General features: G+C 40.1%; 2 protein-coding genes and 1 long non-coding RNA gene across 6 annotated transcripts; 2 read left to right on the top strand and 1 right to left on the bottom strand.

Annotated features, from left to right (window-relative positions):
- Window positions 1-1,067: 1,067 nt before the first annotated feature.
- LOC147267597 (uncharacterized) lies at window positions 1,068-6,545 on the bottom strand. Its single transcript, XR_015112052.1, has 3 exons — window positions 6,468-6,545; window positions 3,954-4,065; window positions 1,068-3,571 (listed from the first exon to the last, which is right to left on the bottom strand). It is a non-coding gene; the product is annotated as an uncharacterized LOC147267597 (long non-coding RNA).
- LOC147267598 (DEP domain-containing mTOR-interacting protein) lies at window positions 2,656-5,607 on the top strand. Its single transcript, XM_086198531.1, has 9 exons — window positions 2,656-2,740; window positions 2,823-3,001; window positions 3,097-3,220; window positions 3,364-3,542; window positions 3,642-3,854; window positions 3,937-4,074; window positions 4,185-4,255; window positions 5,245-5,349; window positions 5,439-5,607. The coding sequence occupies exons 1-9, from the start codon at window positions 2,658-2,660 to the stop codon at window positions 5,562-5,564; spliced, it is 1,218 nt and encodes a 405-aa protein (XP_086054657.1). The 5' UTR covers window positions 2,656-2,657; the 3' UTR covers window positions 5,565-5,607.
- On the top strand, window positions 5,868-12,928 carry adnpa (activity-dependent neuroprotector homeobox a). 4 transcript variants are annotated; one of them, XM_086198528.1, is made up of 4 exons: window positions 5,868-5,966; window positions 6,763-6,875; window positions 9,619-9,711; window positions 9,804-12,928. In XM_086198528.1, exons 2-4 carry the CDS (start codon window positions 6,768-6,770, stop codon window positions 12,156-12,158), a joined length of 2,556 nt encoding a protein of 851 aa, XP_086054654.1. In that variant the 5' UTR covers window positions 5,868-5,966; window positions 6,763-6,767; the 3' UTR covers window positions 12,159-12,928. The 4 variants fall into 4 exon arrangements, with proteins under 4 accessions (XP_086054654.1, XP_086054655.1, XP_086054653.1 ...); XM_086198529.1 differs by having other exon boundaries at window positions 5,902-6,208; XM_086198527.1 differs by having other exon boundaries at window positions 5,902-6,251.
- Window positions 12,929-13,498: the final 570 nt, after the last annotated feature.

The following is a 13,498-nucleotide window of genomic DNA, read 5'->3' as shown; positions in this document are numbered from 1 at the left end:
TGCTCAAGGACACTTCGACATGGTCACTGGGGTCGAGGATCGAACCAGCAACCCTTCGGTTGAGTAGTGAGTAGTGCAGGAGCAACGGATGGACAACCCAATGTTAGCCTATTTAGGTGGGATGTTGAGGCTTTGCAGGCCTGTTAATGTGCACACTCCTTGGGATAATGGGCATGGCTAAAAAAAGAGGGCCATCAAATTGACCGTGGATGCTGCAGAGAGCCACTAGGTGGCTCTGGCTGAAGAAAGAAACCAAGTGGCTAAATGCTGCTGGGATGCAGGCTGGGGATACATCAGTTCGAAAAGACCCAAAACACCCAATGAACCCAGGTAAAATCACTGATGATGCATCCCAGCACATCCGCAAGATGTATGCTATACAATGATAATAAAGGCTTTTGATTTGACTTTGATGTATTCAAGAAGCTCCAGTGTTTTGCACAAAAAGCCAGTTACCACACAGCCAAGCAAGTACATGTCTGGAGAATTACAACATTTTAAAAAAAAATTTGTGTGGGATGACATATGGCCAAAAGAAAATCTTAATTTTAATAATCTTACAAGTTAAACAAATTGATAGGTAATTTGACTGACTCTGAATGACTTCTCAATGTGCTGTTATAAGGAGCACACCCAGATCTTTTTCTGATTTTGCTCTAATAGATGCACTACAGTCATAAAAAATGACATAATAAACTATACTTTGAGGAGATTGTTCCTTTGCCAGTGGTTTAACCTCTCAACTGTGTGTCAATATTTTCATCATAGCCTTGACAAATATGTTTATGTGTGAACTTTGTAAAATTGATTTCAGCTGCATATAATGGAACTAGTTTTCAGTATCTGAACAAAAAAAAACTTTTACTAACAGATAAAGCTAATGGATGATGGATAATGTGATAACCTCGCTCTTAGACTAAATGATTTTGTCTTCAGAAAACTAACCAAAATTTCAGATAAGTCTAAGAAGATGCATAACTGAGATCTTTGAATAAGATAATGTCAATATGATATCATCTACATACAGGTTAGTTTCAAATTAGATTAGATTAGACAGGATTAGATTGAACTTTATTAATCCCTTTAGGAGGTCTATCAGGGAAATTGGGTTTCCAGTCAGCAACATAGCACTGTATATACAGAACAGAAGAAAAGCACACATAGTTCAAGCAGTAGTAATAAAATAATAGTAACAGTAATAAATTAATAAATAGTAATAGTGAAGAAACTGGTTACGTTTTGGTTAACCCTGATAGAAAATAAAATAACTTTAAGTGTCAAGCACTTGAAGATGAAACCTCATTCATGCACACACACTGATGGCAGAGGCTGCCAAACCAGGTGCCAACCTACTCATTAGGAACAGCAAGGGTTCAGAATCTTGTTGAAGGACACCTCAACACAGACAAAAGGAAAAGTGGGTACTGTGCAAGCAACCTTTCAGTTACTAAAAGACCATTCTAACAATGAGCCATGCCACAGTCAATAGAGAAATACTATGAACAAGCTTGACGTAACAACGGTGACACAGTGTTTTTGGGGGAAATGGACAAAGGTGTCCCAAAGCTTTTACACCATATCCCTGATGAAAAATGCCCTGTGGTAATTGCAAGTGTGACTGCATATCGAGTGACATTTCTAGTGATGGGTGTGTCACAAAGAGACAGGGGGTAGGTTTTAGTTGCTGGAAGCATCCGCTCTCTGTGTGACTTTTAGTTATTATCATTGGCTGAAGTGGTGGTTAGTGAAGATGATTGGTTTATTATGATGGCTTTACACATCTCGATTTGAAAACTGTATTATGCCTCCCTCTCTTTCAACCTGACGAGTCGCAGCACATGAATGCCATATGTTTAAGAACAAGATCTGAATAATATCAGAGACATATAGTATACTACCATGTTTTATCTTCGCTGTTCTTTTAAAATTTGCTGTAAGCGTCTATGTTTAACATGGATTGTAGAAATGGTGACTGATGCTGTTGAAATTCCAGGTAATAGTGTTGTCAATATGCTCAACATCCTGCCATTTTGCTCTTAGTTCTGCTGTTGCCATAGTGATATGTGTCCATGATTTTAAAGCAGCACAAGAAAGGGGTTTGCTTGTTTGGCTGCTGAGTACAAATAACGATGGTCTACAATAGATCACCCATTACAAGCTGTCCATTAGTACATACTGTAATGGTACACACTTCCTGTCTCTTAAGTAGGCATCTTCTGCTAAACATGTCCACCTCATTTGGAAATCTCGTGAGTGAGGTGAGAATGAATAACAGCAAGTTAGTGACTCTTTGTGAAAAGTACAGTTTTAGTATCAGAATGTTCAGAAGGTATGTGGCCTGAAAAAATGGACCCAATATTTTCTTTGAGGCAAAAGAGTCTTACTTAATCTGTCAGGTTCACTTCTCTCACCTCAGGACCTGTTTCTGTCTTTTAATGTATATCTGCGGCGAGCTTTAAATGGTCTGATATTTCAGCTTATACTTTCTCTCTTTATAGAATCCTGTCAGAAATGCATCATGTCTTTCCTCTCTGTATACATAACATCTATTCTACATGGCATTTGGGCTCAGTGTGTTTCAGTGTGTATTTTGTAAACATTAAAGGCCATAACTGAGAGTTAGCTCCACTTGCTAGTCTAGTTGATAGATAACAAACATGGAGCGAACAAGTAGCGTGAAGAGAAAAGCTATGGTCAGACAACACAAAGCTGAAGTCATGATTGCTGGGGAACAACTCAGGTATGAGGGACACAGCATGAAATGTTTATGGTCTTTAGGTGTTAAAGTTTGGATAGATGATTGATGATAATTTTGCTTCCAGGTTGAGGCTTCATGATGGAAAACTGATCAAGGACAGACGCTACCACCTACGCACATATCCTAACTGCTTCGTAGCTCAGGAGCTCATTGACTGGCTTATAAACCACAAGGAAGCTCCAGATCGTTTAACCGCTGTCCGCCTCATGCAGCACCTCATGGATCATGACATCGTTCACCATGGTAGGAGAGAGGTAGAGCCTCAGCAAGCAGAATACCCCACTGTCCCAACAGAAAGATGTAGCTTCATTTTAATTCGAAATGTTTCCTTCTCATAGTCTGTGATAAGAGACCTGTGTTCAAGGATGCCAAACTGCTGTACCGTTTCCGCAAGGATGATGGCACCTTCCCCTTCAATACAGAGGTGAAAATCTTCATTAGAGGACAGCGGCTGTATGAACAGTAAGAGCTGCTAAATTTGTGCTCAAATTCCCATCAAGTATTACAATAAACTTGCTCAATCAACTCAGATAACTTGTCCTTGTCCTTTCTGGCCCGTCTTCGCCAATAGGATATATCTGATCTACTGTTTTGTATATTGTCAGTCTTACAGGGGACAAGCACTCTATTTTGCAGCTTAGGGAGGAGCATGGTGTTGCTCATCAACGTTCCTTTCCTGGATGCCAGTTGCTGGATTGGCTCCTTCAGAATGGTGAGGCAGAGAGCCGGCGTCGAGGAGTGGAGCTGTGCCGTGCATTGCAAGAACACGGCATCATTCGGCATGGTGAGGAGACTCAAGGTGGCTTTGGGCCCCTAGAAATACAAAGCCAACAACAAATCTTAACAGTCAAATATGTTTTTACTCTCTCTCTCCCAACTTCAGTGGAAAGGAAACATGATTTCTTTGACAGTGGACTGCTCTATCAATTCTGCATTAATTTTCGCCGGCGCCGACGTTTGTCTGAGCTCATAAATGAAAGTGAACAAGACAATGATGATGCTGTGGTGGTGCCTACACAAGAGGATACCCATCCAGATAGCCCATTTGTCCTGCGCAAAAACCAACCCCAGGAGGCTACCAATGGTTTTCAGTCAGGTTAAGAAAAATCTCTGTATCTATAACTTTCTCTCTACTTGGACTATACTGCATTTTAGATTTACACATCTTTCAATGACAGTGGGGCCAAGCTCAGACCTGAAGCAGGTGACTGGTGGGCGTCGAGGCAGCTTGAAATCTCTTCAGCTTCACTCTGCTGGAGTTCCTCCTCTTGTCCAGCTGTCTTCATCCTCAGTCGTGAGATGCAATCCTAAATCAGGCAAGTGCTGCATTAAAATTCATCCAAAAAAGTTTAAGAAATTGAAAGTTTGCAATATTGTCTTTTTAACCTTGAAAGTACATAAGTAACTTGTTGTAATGACCTTGCAGTGCTTCGTAGAAACTTTACATGTGAGGAGTTATTGGCACCTGGCGCACCCTTCAATAAGAGAGTGTTGACGGTGAGTGACTACAATGACTCAGTGTGGGTTATGTAAGTATGCATGCACATTTCATAGTGTTATTTCAGTATATATATATGTATGTATATATATATATGCCATCAATTTTGTGTAAAACTTGTAGTTTTATCAAGGTCAGATGTCCATATACAAAAAATGTGACAATTTCCACCGCAGGTATATGTAATAGAGCAGTGTAGGAATGGGTCCTAAAACTGAAAACATTGTTGAACATCCAACTTCCTCTTCTCCAAGTAAATAGATTATATGAGTGCATTTTTGGTTGACTGAAAAAAAATGGCAATGAATACCACATTTGAGAATTTGTAAGCATTTTGTGTGTCTTAAAAATGGCAGTTGCTAACAGGAACTACAGAGTTTGTCATGGACAATAAATGTCATCTCACCAAAAACAGAAAAAGAGCAAAGCTGTGGTGACGTTGAAGTCATGTGTCTGCAAATAGAGTCTGATGTTAGCCTTGTACTTCTAATGAACTAAAAAGAAAATGTGTTCATTTTTTAAGATTATCTTGCTGAGCAAAACATGAAATTCTCATAAACATTTGTTCACCACAGAGCATTTTTTCAGCAAAAATACAAAATTCAAACATGTTTGGACATGTTTATCGTTTGCAGCACTTTGTAAATGCCCTGAATATAGTGATGATGATGGCTTATTGATTTTCTTCTATTTTCTTTTTATTGCTGTGTGATGATCTCTCATGGCCATCAAAAATATTTAAACCTTAACAGTGTCCCCACAATGCCTGAAGTGGGTGATGCCACAACTCCTCATTCAAAACCGGTCTTAAGATTACTGTCATCTATTATCAATTCGAAACAACTTATTAATGCACTTTGGCCTCCCCCCAAAAAAGGATCTCATTGCATTCTCTCTTTTTTTATCTTCATGTAAATCGCTGATGCCCAAATCCAAAATTAGAGATTACCTTTCACTTTAAAATGTAACTAATTTCCCCATGATCTAGGTGATCGGAGATGCAGTTGGATGGGGCTTTGTTGTCAGAGGATCAGCCCCCTGTTATGTGCAAGCGGTTGACCCTGGAAGCCCTGCAGCAGCTGCTGGAGTGAAGGTTGGGATGTGATAATCTCAAAGAAAGAGGCACATATTTGAATCTAATAGCAAAAGCTAGCATGGCTTGATTAAAATCATGTTCTTCAGGTACGACAGTTTGTGTGCCAGGTGAATGGACAGTGTGTTCTCTACTTGGACTACAAGACGGTCTCCATATTGGTGATGACAGGATCTCGCACACTTGTTATGGAGGTTATGGAACTACTGGAATAATGGATTATAATTCTATTTTATGTGTTGAATAAATTGCATCATCTGGAATCCTATATTATGAATTGTTTTGTGTTTTTTTCAGATGTGGTCTAGTATCTTATCCAAAAATCTCTGTCTTTTGGTTGGATAGGAAAAATAAATCAATTTAAACCTTAACCTTGCTTAAAATATGTAAACTGCAAACATTCCTTTTTTTAACGAACCTTAAAATTGGATCGATCAATGTATGCTTATAATTACTGAATTTAAAACTATATTAACATAATAGACTGAAACTTTAAACATCCAGCCCCTGCTCTGCTCTGCTTTCTGCTTCAACTTCCGTCTTTTTGTTGTCGCCATTTTGGATCGCGAGTTGCCTCTCACTTGGATCAGATAATACACGTTCAGTAACGTTAGCAGGTACTATTATGAGCAACGGTGTACACATCATTGTTGAATTATCTTGTTTACAATAAGTGTGCACCACTTGCGTTCACTCCCTACATCTAGGTTAGTGCTTCAAAAACTGATGTTGCGTACTAGCTAGCTAGCTGTTAGCTGCGGAGCAGGGCATCAACACCGGGACACCGGCTTACAGGAGGCGGAATATCCCTATTAGCCCGCACACTACGACCAGGCCGGGGATTGTTTTCATTAATGCGGTGAGGTAGCCTTTATATAGTTGATTTTAATGCATGTCACTAGGTGAGTAAAATGCATCGATTCGTTTCTCAATTGAAAACGAAAACAATTATGACAGCGAAGCTAGCGCTGATGCTAACCTAGCCGACAGCAACAGCTAACGATGCATCCACGCTGTAAAGCGGACAGGATAGCACTGTTCAGCTCCCGACTTCCGAACGCATCGGTCATTTTGGTGCAAGAAAGCTAACAGATATGCTCATTGTGTCAAAAACCTACTTCTTGCTCTCGGTCAATCTGTGTAGGCTAACCGGAATCATGCCCGCTCAAATGGCACTGGGCCCCCGTAGACCGGAGCATGGCCACACATAGTGTTAGCTTGCTTTTTTCAGCAAGTTGGATGCGATTCCAGGCATATTTTTTTGTTGTTGTTTCACTACAAGTAGTAATAGTCTTTCAATGATATTATTGATGATCGAAACTAAATGTAATTGTCTAATACAAGCACGTTTATGTACAGTCATTTCATTTTCGTTGCATCAATGTAACGTAAAATATTTGATGTGTTTGTCAGGAGAGATGTATCAGCTCCCCGTGAATAACCTAGCCAGAATCAGAAGAGCCAGGAAGCAGGTGAAAAAAGCGCTCGGAGACATTGGACTGGAGTTCTGCAAGGAGGCTGCAGAGGTGACCATACATATATTCTTTTGTTTAAACTATCGTGCACTCATAATGGGCTTGATGGATCACACATGAGGCCTATATTTGATGTTTGTTTTTGTTTTTGTCAAAATTTAGTCACAGCTGTAATTGTGTGAAGATGTTAATTTGCTGTCCTTTGACTAATTGTTAAGCCCTTGAATGAAAACACTATCAAGAATTAAGGGCGTATCTCATAAGTTTGGTTGCATTGACAAACCCAAATTGTGCTCTGTCCCTGGCTCTCAAGCAACCTATTGTATTCCTCCATCATGGATCATGAACAAGCAAACAGGCTGTCATTTAATAGGTGTGTTTGGTTGCTCTACAAACTTGTGACACAGCAGAAAGATTATAAAGACACAAAATGACTGACTGGTAAAGTGGTAAAAATGGAATCCTGAAGAATTTTGTTGAAAAGAAAATCTTAATTGCAATTTTTCCGACAGATATTGCAATTGTGATTTGAATTTCTGTTCAGTAGTCACTGTTATAGTTTGAAAATGTGATGGAGCAGTATTTCATGATACCATCAAACTATTCTCTGCTCCATATTCTAATGCAAGGAGAATTTAAAATTAATACCTATGAATGTGTAAATATCTTAAAAAGTTAAAAATGTAAATGAGTAGAATTTTTTTTTTAAATGGAGGACAAAAAGAAAAATAAACCGATTTGGGAGTTTGTCCTCATCCTTGCATGTCCCAAGCTTTATTCAATTTATAAAAGATTGAGTAGTTTCAGCTTTGTTTATATGTGGCATGGATGGCGTACATTACATGGCCTCGTCACCATGCTGTCAGTGTTTATGACACAAACGGGTATTTGCTCCATTTACGGTACATAGCTACATGTGTGTTGGGCTCCAGTTGCTTACTACAAGTGGATGACCTTTTTTTTTTCTAACAATCTACCAGAACATCTCCTGAGGGGTGATATAGTTGATCTACTGAAAGTGCTGTTTTTTTCACTATGTTCTTGTCTCATTTTGGGCATTTTCATGCGACTCGTGTCCACCTCCTCTCTGCTCTCTCTCTGCGTACTGCAGCCAGGTAGAAGAGTCCTGAAGCTCTGCCGACCCCACAGCTGCCCGCACTGAGCACAGTGGATCATTCAGAGCTGGTTTATGAAAAATGAAAGAGAGAAACAAATTTTCTTGCATAACTAAACATACTGTTTCATAAATCAATGAAATGATGAGCCACCAGAGAGAGAGAGAGAACCATGGTGTAGCATTGTCCCACCCAGCAGACTTGGCACTGCGAATGGATTGTGTCAGGTGTTTCCACCGTGGCCATGGGTCACAACTAGAAATGCACTGATTGCATATTTCTTGGCTGATTCCAAATATTTTTGTCACAGGGACCTCCTTGGACCTACTTTTGCAGATGCAGATTTTCTGTCCAAGAATTATATTTGACAGAATATTAAAACAGAATATTAAAAAACAATCAACTTTTCTTAAATAACATTTTTTCATAATTACAGAAGTATTACTAATACAGTTTCCCCCACATTGCACTAGGTTACTGAATCTTTTCTTAAACAACTCTCAAAATAAATTAAGTGCTCTCCTTCTGGAAAGAGGTACTATTAACATTCTACTGAAAATGAGTTGCTGTGTATCCAACTGTGTCCGTCATATCTTTTACGTACCAAATAAAAGCAGTTGAATGCAGCAGCCAATGAAGGTTAAGGGAGGTTACATGCCCTTTCTTTGCTCTGAGTTCTGCATACTATCGTAGCTTTAGGTGCTTCCCCTTTGATGGTTTCCTTAAACTGGGCAGGCTCAAGGGCTGATGGAGTTTTAAGTTTCTAATTAGGTTAGTTGTTTGATGTGTTTCTGTATGGAACTATTTTGGCCTTACATGCTTGACAAATAGCAAGCTTAACCCCCTTACTTACACCAGGTGCACTGTGACGCCAATCGTGTCGGTCCTTCACACAGCTGCTAATTTCCAGCTGCCTGCCCAACTTTGTTAACTTGCTCAAATTCTGCTGATAGGCCATTGTCTCTTGATTTACATTACAGTTACATTCACAGAGTATGTATTTATATTGTTTCCGTTTCATGGTGTTTGGTTTTAAATATTGACTGGATATACTGCGTGATTTACTGTCTGCCTTGACCTGCTCTGCTCTGTCTATTCCTGGCGAAGTGGTGCACCATAGAAAGTCACCGGTTGGGAATCGAACACATGAAACTGACAGGCCAGTTACTGATCAGGCTGGGCACGCTAAAAACTGCCCATCTACTGTCGCCAGCTAGGGAGTCAGTGCATCCTTCGTCACTTCTAATTGGTTAGAAAAAAATGATTCAAAGGAGCACATGCTACTAATTGGTTTGGATGACCCCTCAGGCAGATTTGCCGTGTTGTATAATTACGTAACAAGACAGTTGCATTGTATCAAATGCCAGTTCTAATTTTAAATCAATCATTCAGCTATAATCCTTTTCATCCTTCTTGAACTGTACTACAACTATGCGTTAACTTAATTTTTTGGGATATTGACTGAAAATCAGAATTTCAACAAGATACATTTTTTTTCCAAATCACACAGGCCTACCAATTACATGTAAGGGAAATAGTTTTCCACTGAACTCCATGCCCCTTCTTCAATTGTTTTGAGAATTGCTCACTGTTTTAGAGGATTTTCACTCCCAAAAAATGCCATACTTTATGGAAACTAATATTGACTGGTTTAACACACATGCTTAATTTTCCCCCAGGAATACAAAGAATTTTGCCCCAACGAGCACACTGTTAAGTCAACTCAATGCCTTGATATCTGTGGGTGGGATCCATCATACTCTAAAACACAGGTAAATTACATTTTTGTCACCAAAGCCCTTTCAAATGTATATGTTCTACTCAACATCTATCTTGTCTTGTCCTTTCCCTTTATGTCTTTTAGGAATACCGATCAAAGCCCTTTTGCTGTACAGAGTGCCAATTCTCTTCCAAATTCTACTCAGGCTACAAGAATCACTTCCGCAATGTGCACAGGAGCATTTTTGAGGGCAAAATTCTGCTCAACTGTCCATACTGTTCATTCACAGCAAGCAAAAGAACATTGGAGGTGCATGTGAAAATATTCCACATCCAGAGGTCTAGGCAGAATTATGGGAGTTCACAGGGGACAGGAATACAAAACAAGGACAAAATATTTGTTGAAAAATCCAGACAGGGGGATGGTGTGGAGAGACCAATGTACTATTGCAAAAAATGCACATTCCGGGACTCGCTGTACAATGTTGTGAGAAGGCACATCTACAGAGAACATTTTCAGCATATTGTCTCACCATATCTTGGTGTGGTTCCTGAATCGTCAGTCAAAAATGGTGCCAATTCTGTCAACGGGAACAACATCCTCTGTAAACGCTGTCAGTTTTCTACTCGTAGCTATGAGGCATTAGTGCAGCATGTTATCGAGTACCACGAGCGTATTGGTGCTCAGGTAACTACCATGATTGGACATGCTAACGTAATCGTTGCCAGGCCTCAAAGCTTACCATCTGTGTCCCAGAAGCCCTCTATGGTCATACGCAGAGGTCACCCACTTTCAGTTGATCAAGTAGCACAACCAGTAATTGGCTATTTAAAGCCAGCGCCCCCTGTTAAGATTCAGTCATACATTGCTGCCAATCAGGTGCGTATTACACTACCTGGCAACAACACAACATCTGAAAGCAACACTGCTGGTGTAAACACAGCTCAAACCCAGAAGTGGAAGATATGTACAGTGTGCAATGAGCTTTTTCCTGAAAACCTCTACAGTGCGCATTTTGAGAGTGCACACAAGGCCAAGAAAGTGTGGGCAATGGCCAAGTATATAATGAAAATCCATAACTTTACCAGTAAGTGTTTGCTATGCAACCGATATCTGCCTAGCGATACTTTGCTAAACCACATGCTTATACATGGACTCACCTGCCCGCAGTGCCACTCTGCTTTCCATAGTGTTGAGAAGCTTATCGAGCATGTGGGCCAGGCTCACCCTCACGATTTTGTGGGACCCCCCGGTGCATCTCCATTGACGTTTGACCTCACTGTTAAACAGGACAAGTCCATTAACATCCAGCTTGTTGTACTTACCTTCAACATGAAGGAATCCATCAATGGTAAAGATCAGTCCACACCTCAGAATAGTGTTGCACCTATGGTCAAAGTGACGGCACCCTCATTGGTTGAAAAGAGGTTTGAACAGGTAACTAGAAGTCACCCTTCCCAGACTCACAAGAGTGAGGTTGGGAAAACTCTGTGTCCACTGTGCTTCACCATCCTCAAAGGTCCCATCTCTGATGCATTGGCCATGCATCTGAGGGAGCGACATCAGGTGCTCCAAACAATGCATCCGGTAGAAAAGAAGATGACATACAAGTGCATTCATTGCTTGGGAGTGTACACCAGTAACATGGTAGCTTCCACAATCACCTTGCATCTCGTGCAGTGCAGGGCAGTTGGTAGAACACAAGCGAGTCAAGGCTTCAAGGCCGGTTTGACCCTCAACTCATCAGGGGCTGGCTTTCTCAAGAGACAGCTGCCAACACAGATGACACCTAACCCCAAGAAGTTAAAATTGAACAAGGAGTCAAAGATTTCCTCTACCACTATTGGAAATCCGGCTCAATCTGATGGCCTCGCTTTGGATCCTCGAAGCTACGAGCACAAGACGTATGAAGCCAGGAAGAATTTCCTGACTGCCTATTTCAACCAACGCCCATACCTTTCTCCACAGGAAGAGGAGAAGCTGTCTGCTAGTTTGTGGTTGTGGAAATCTGATATTTGTAGCCACTTCGCTACCAAGCGAAGGGTGTGTGAGAGACAGTGTGAGAACAGAAAGGTGTCAGTGCTGCTTGGCTTTGACATGCAGGCCCTCAAGAAAGTGAAACACGACTTGGTCTTTGAGGAGGCCAAGTCTGAGGGCACCTCAGTGGGGAGATCTGGTGGCCTCAAGTCTGGTACCCCAAACACAGAGCAAAACAAGCAACGGGTGACACAAAACTGTTCCTTACCACCTAGTACATGCACAGAGACCATATCTATTGACTCAGACAGTGAAACAGAAATGCATGATGCTCCTATTGAAAATGGAACCGTTGAGGTGAATCAGGACAAGAACACAAAATCCCAGGAACCAGCAGACTTGATAGAAAAGACCGAACATGTGAACACAGTTGATCCTTCAAGAGAGGAAGATGGTGCATTGCAAGATGGGACAGCAAATGCTTGGAGTGTTCGGGCTTTGCATCCTGCCTTGGTTGAGTAGGAGACATTTTTCAAGGAGCATTTCAAAGATTTATATTGCGTGTGAAACGGGCTGTAGCTAATACTTTCATCACTGATTATTGTATTGATCATTTTTAATGAGTGGTCAATGAATCTGAAGTGTTAAACATGTCATGAACTTTTGAAAATTGTTAAACACAATTTCTCAGAGCCCAGAATGATGTGTAAAATTGGCTTCCTCTGGTCATCCAACAGTCGTAAGACTTAATTTTCCAGTATAAATGACAAAAAATGACCTAGGCTTTGTATTTAAGTGTCTAGAAAAAGTAAATCTGACATTTTTACTCACAAAGACTGTAATCTGTTATCCAAATAGGTGATTAATTTTCATTCAAACTAATCAATTGTTGCAGCTCTCATGTGAAATGCTCTGAGAAAGAAGTGATAGAGGGAAATCACAAACTAAAGGACACGTCTGTACTCCAAATGTTCCAGGTGTCATTTCCAGTATTGGAGAGGATAAGTAAGTTACATTGAATGCATAATTGTATGACATAAGTGACGTTGTACATACTTTATCCACTGTTTCTTGGTTTTGTTTTTTGTCACTTACTCCATGCAATCCATTGCTCACTGGTTAAATCACGAGATTTATGAAAGATCTCAAACTCTACATTCAAGTTTTGTTTTTCTCCACTGTGACATTGAAATGTTTCATACTGTCATTTCACCTTTAGAAAGTGTATATGGTCATTGGCTATGTACACATTTTATTAAATACCATTGTTTAAATAAAAAATGATTTCATTAATTACTTTATATGAAAATGTTTCTGCTACAGTTCATGAACACCCACACCGGAACACTGGAAAAATGTTTTCCACAAAGGGTCTTTGTAAATGTGAGTGTGTGTGTGTATATATACACACACACACATCCATTTTCTTCCGCTTATCCTGTTCCGGGTTGCAGGGAGCTGAAGCCTATCCCAGTGGCTTTTGGGCAAGAGGCAGGTTTCACTCTGCACCGGTCACCAGTCTATTGCAGGGCCAACGTATAGACAGACACCATTCACATTCATACCTATGGTTAATTTAGAGTATCCAATTAACCTAATCCTCATTTGCATGTCTTTGGACTGGGTGAAAGCCGGAGTATCCAGAAGAACACACAAACTCAACGAGAGTTATTTATATACATATTATGTATATAGTACATACATTTATATACATACACTGCTCAAAAAAATAAAGGGAACATTAAAATAACATCTTGATCTGAATGAAATATTCTGATTAATGCTTTGTTCTTTACATAGTTGAATGTGCTGACAACAAAATCACACAAAAATTATCAATGGAAATCAAATTTATTTGTGTG

This window comes from Aulostomus chinensis, chromosome 3 (assembly GCF_037954235.1).
Source record: "Aulostomus chinensis isolate RoL2024-O1b breed Wild chromosome 3, RoL_Achi_v1.0, whole genome shotgun sequence".
Taxonomy (NCBI): domain Eukaryota; kingdom Metazoa; phylum Chordata; class Actinopteri; order Syngnathiformes; family Aulostomidae; genus Aulostomus; species Aulostomus chinensis.
Note: the sequence above shows the minus strand (reverse complement) of the source record. Positions and strands in the feature narration are given on the sequence as shown.

Bases quoted from the DNA above. Each gene is read 5' to 3' on its own strand.
- LOC147267598 (XM_086198531.1), top strand. From the start codon at position 2,658: ATGGAGCGAACAAGTAGCGTGAAGAGAAAAGCTATGGTCAGACAACAC. The intron at 3,221-3,363 runs GTAAGAGCTGCT...GTATATTGTCAG, and splicing joins GGACAGCGGCTGTATGAACA to TCTTACAGGGGACAAGCACT. The intron at 3,543-3,641 runs GTGAGGAGACTC...TCCCAACTTCAG, and splicing joins ACACGGCATCATTCGGCATG to TGGAAAGGAAACATGATTTC.
- adnpa (XM_086198527.1), top strand. The intron at 6,876-9,618 runs GTGACCATACAT...ATTTTCCCCCAG, and splicing joins TCTGCAAGGAGGCTGCAGAG to GAATACAAAGAATTTTGCCC. The intron at 9,712-9,803 runs GTAAATTACATT...TATGTCTTTTAG, and splicing joins CATCATACTCTAAAACACAG to GAATACCGATCAAAGCCCTT.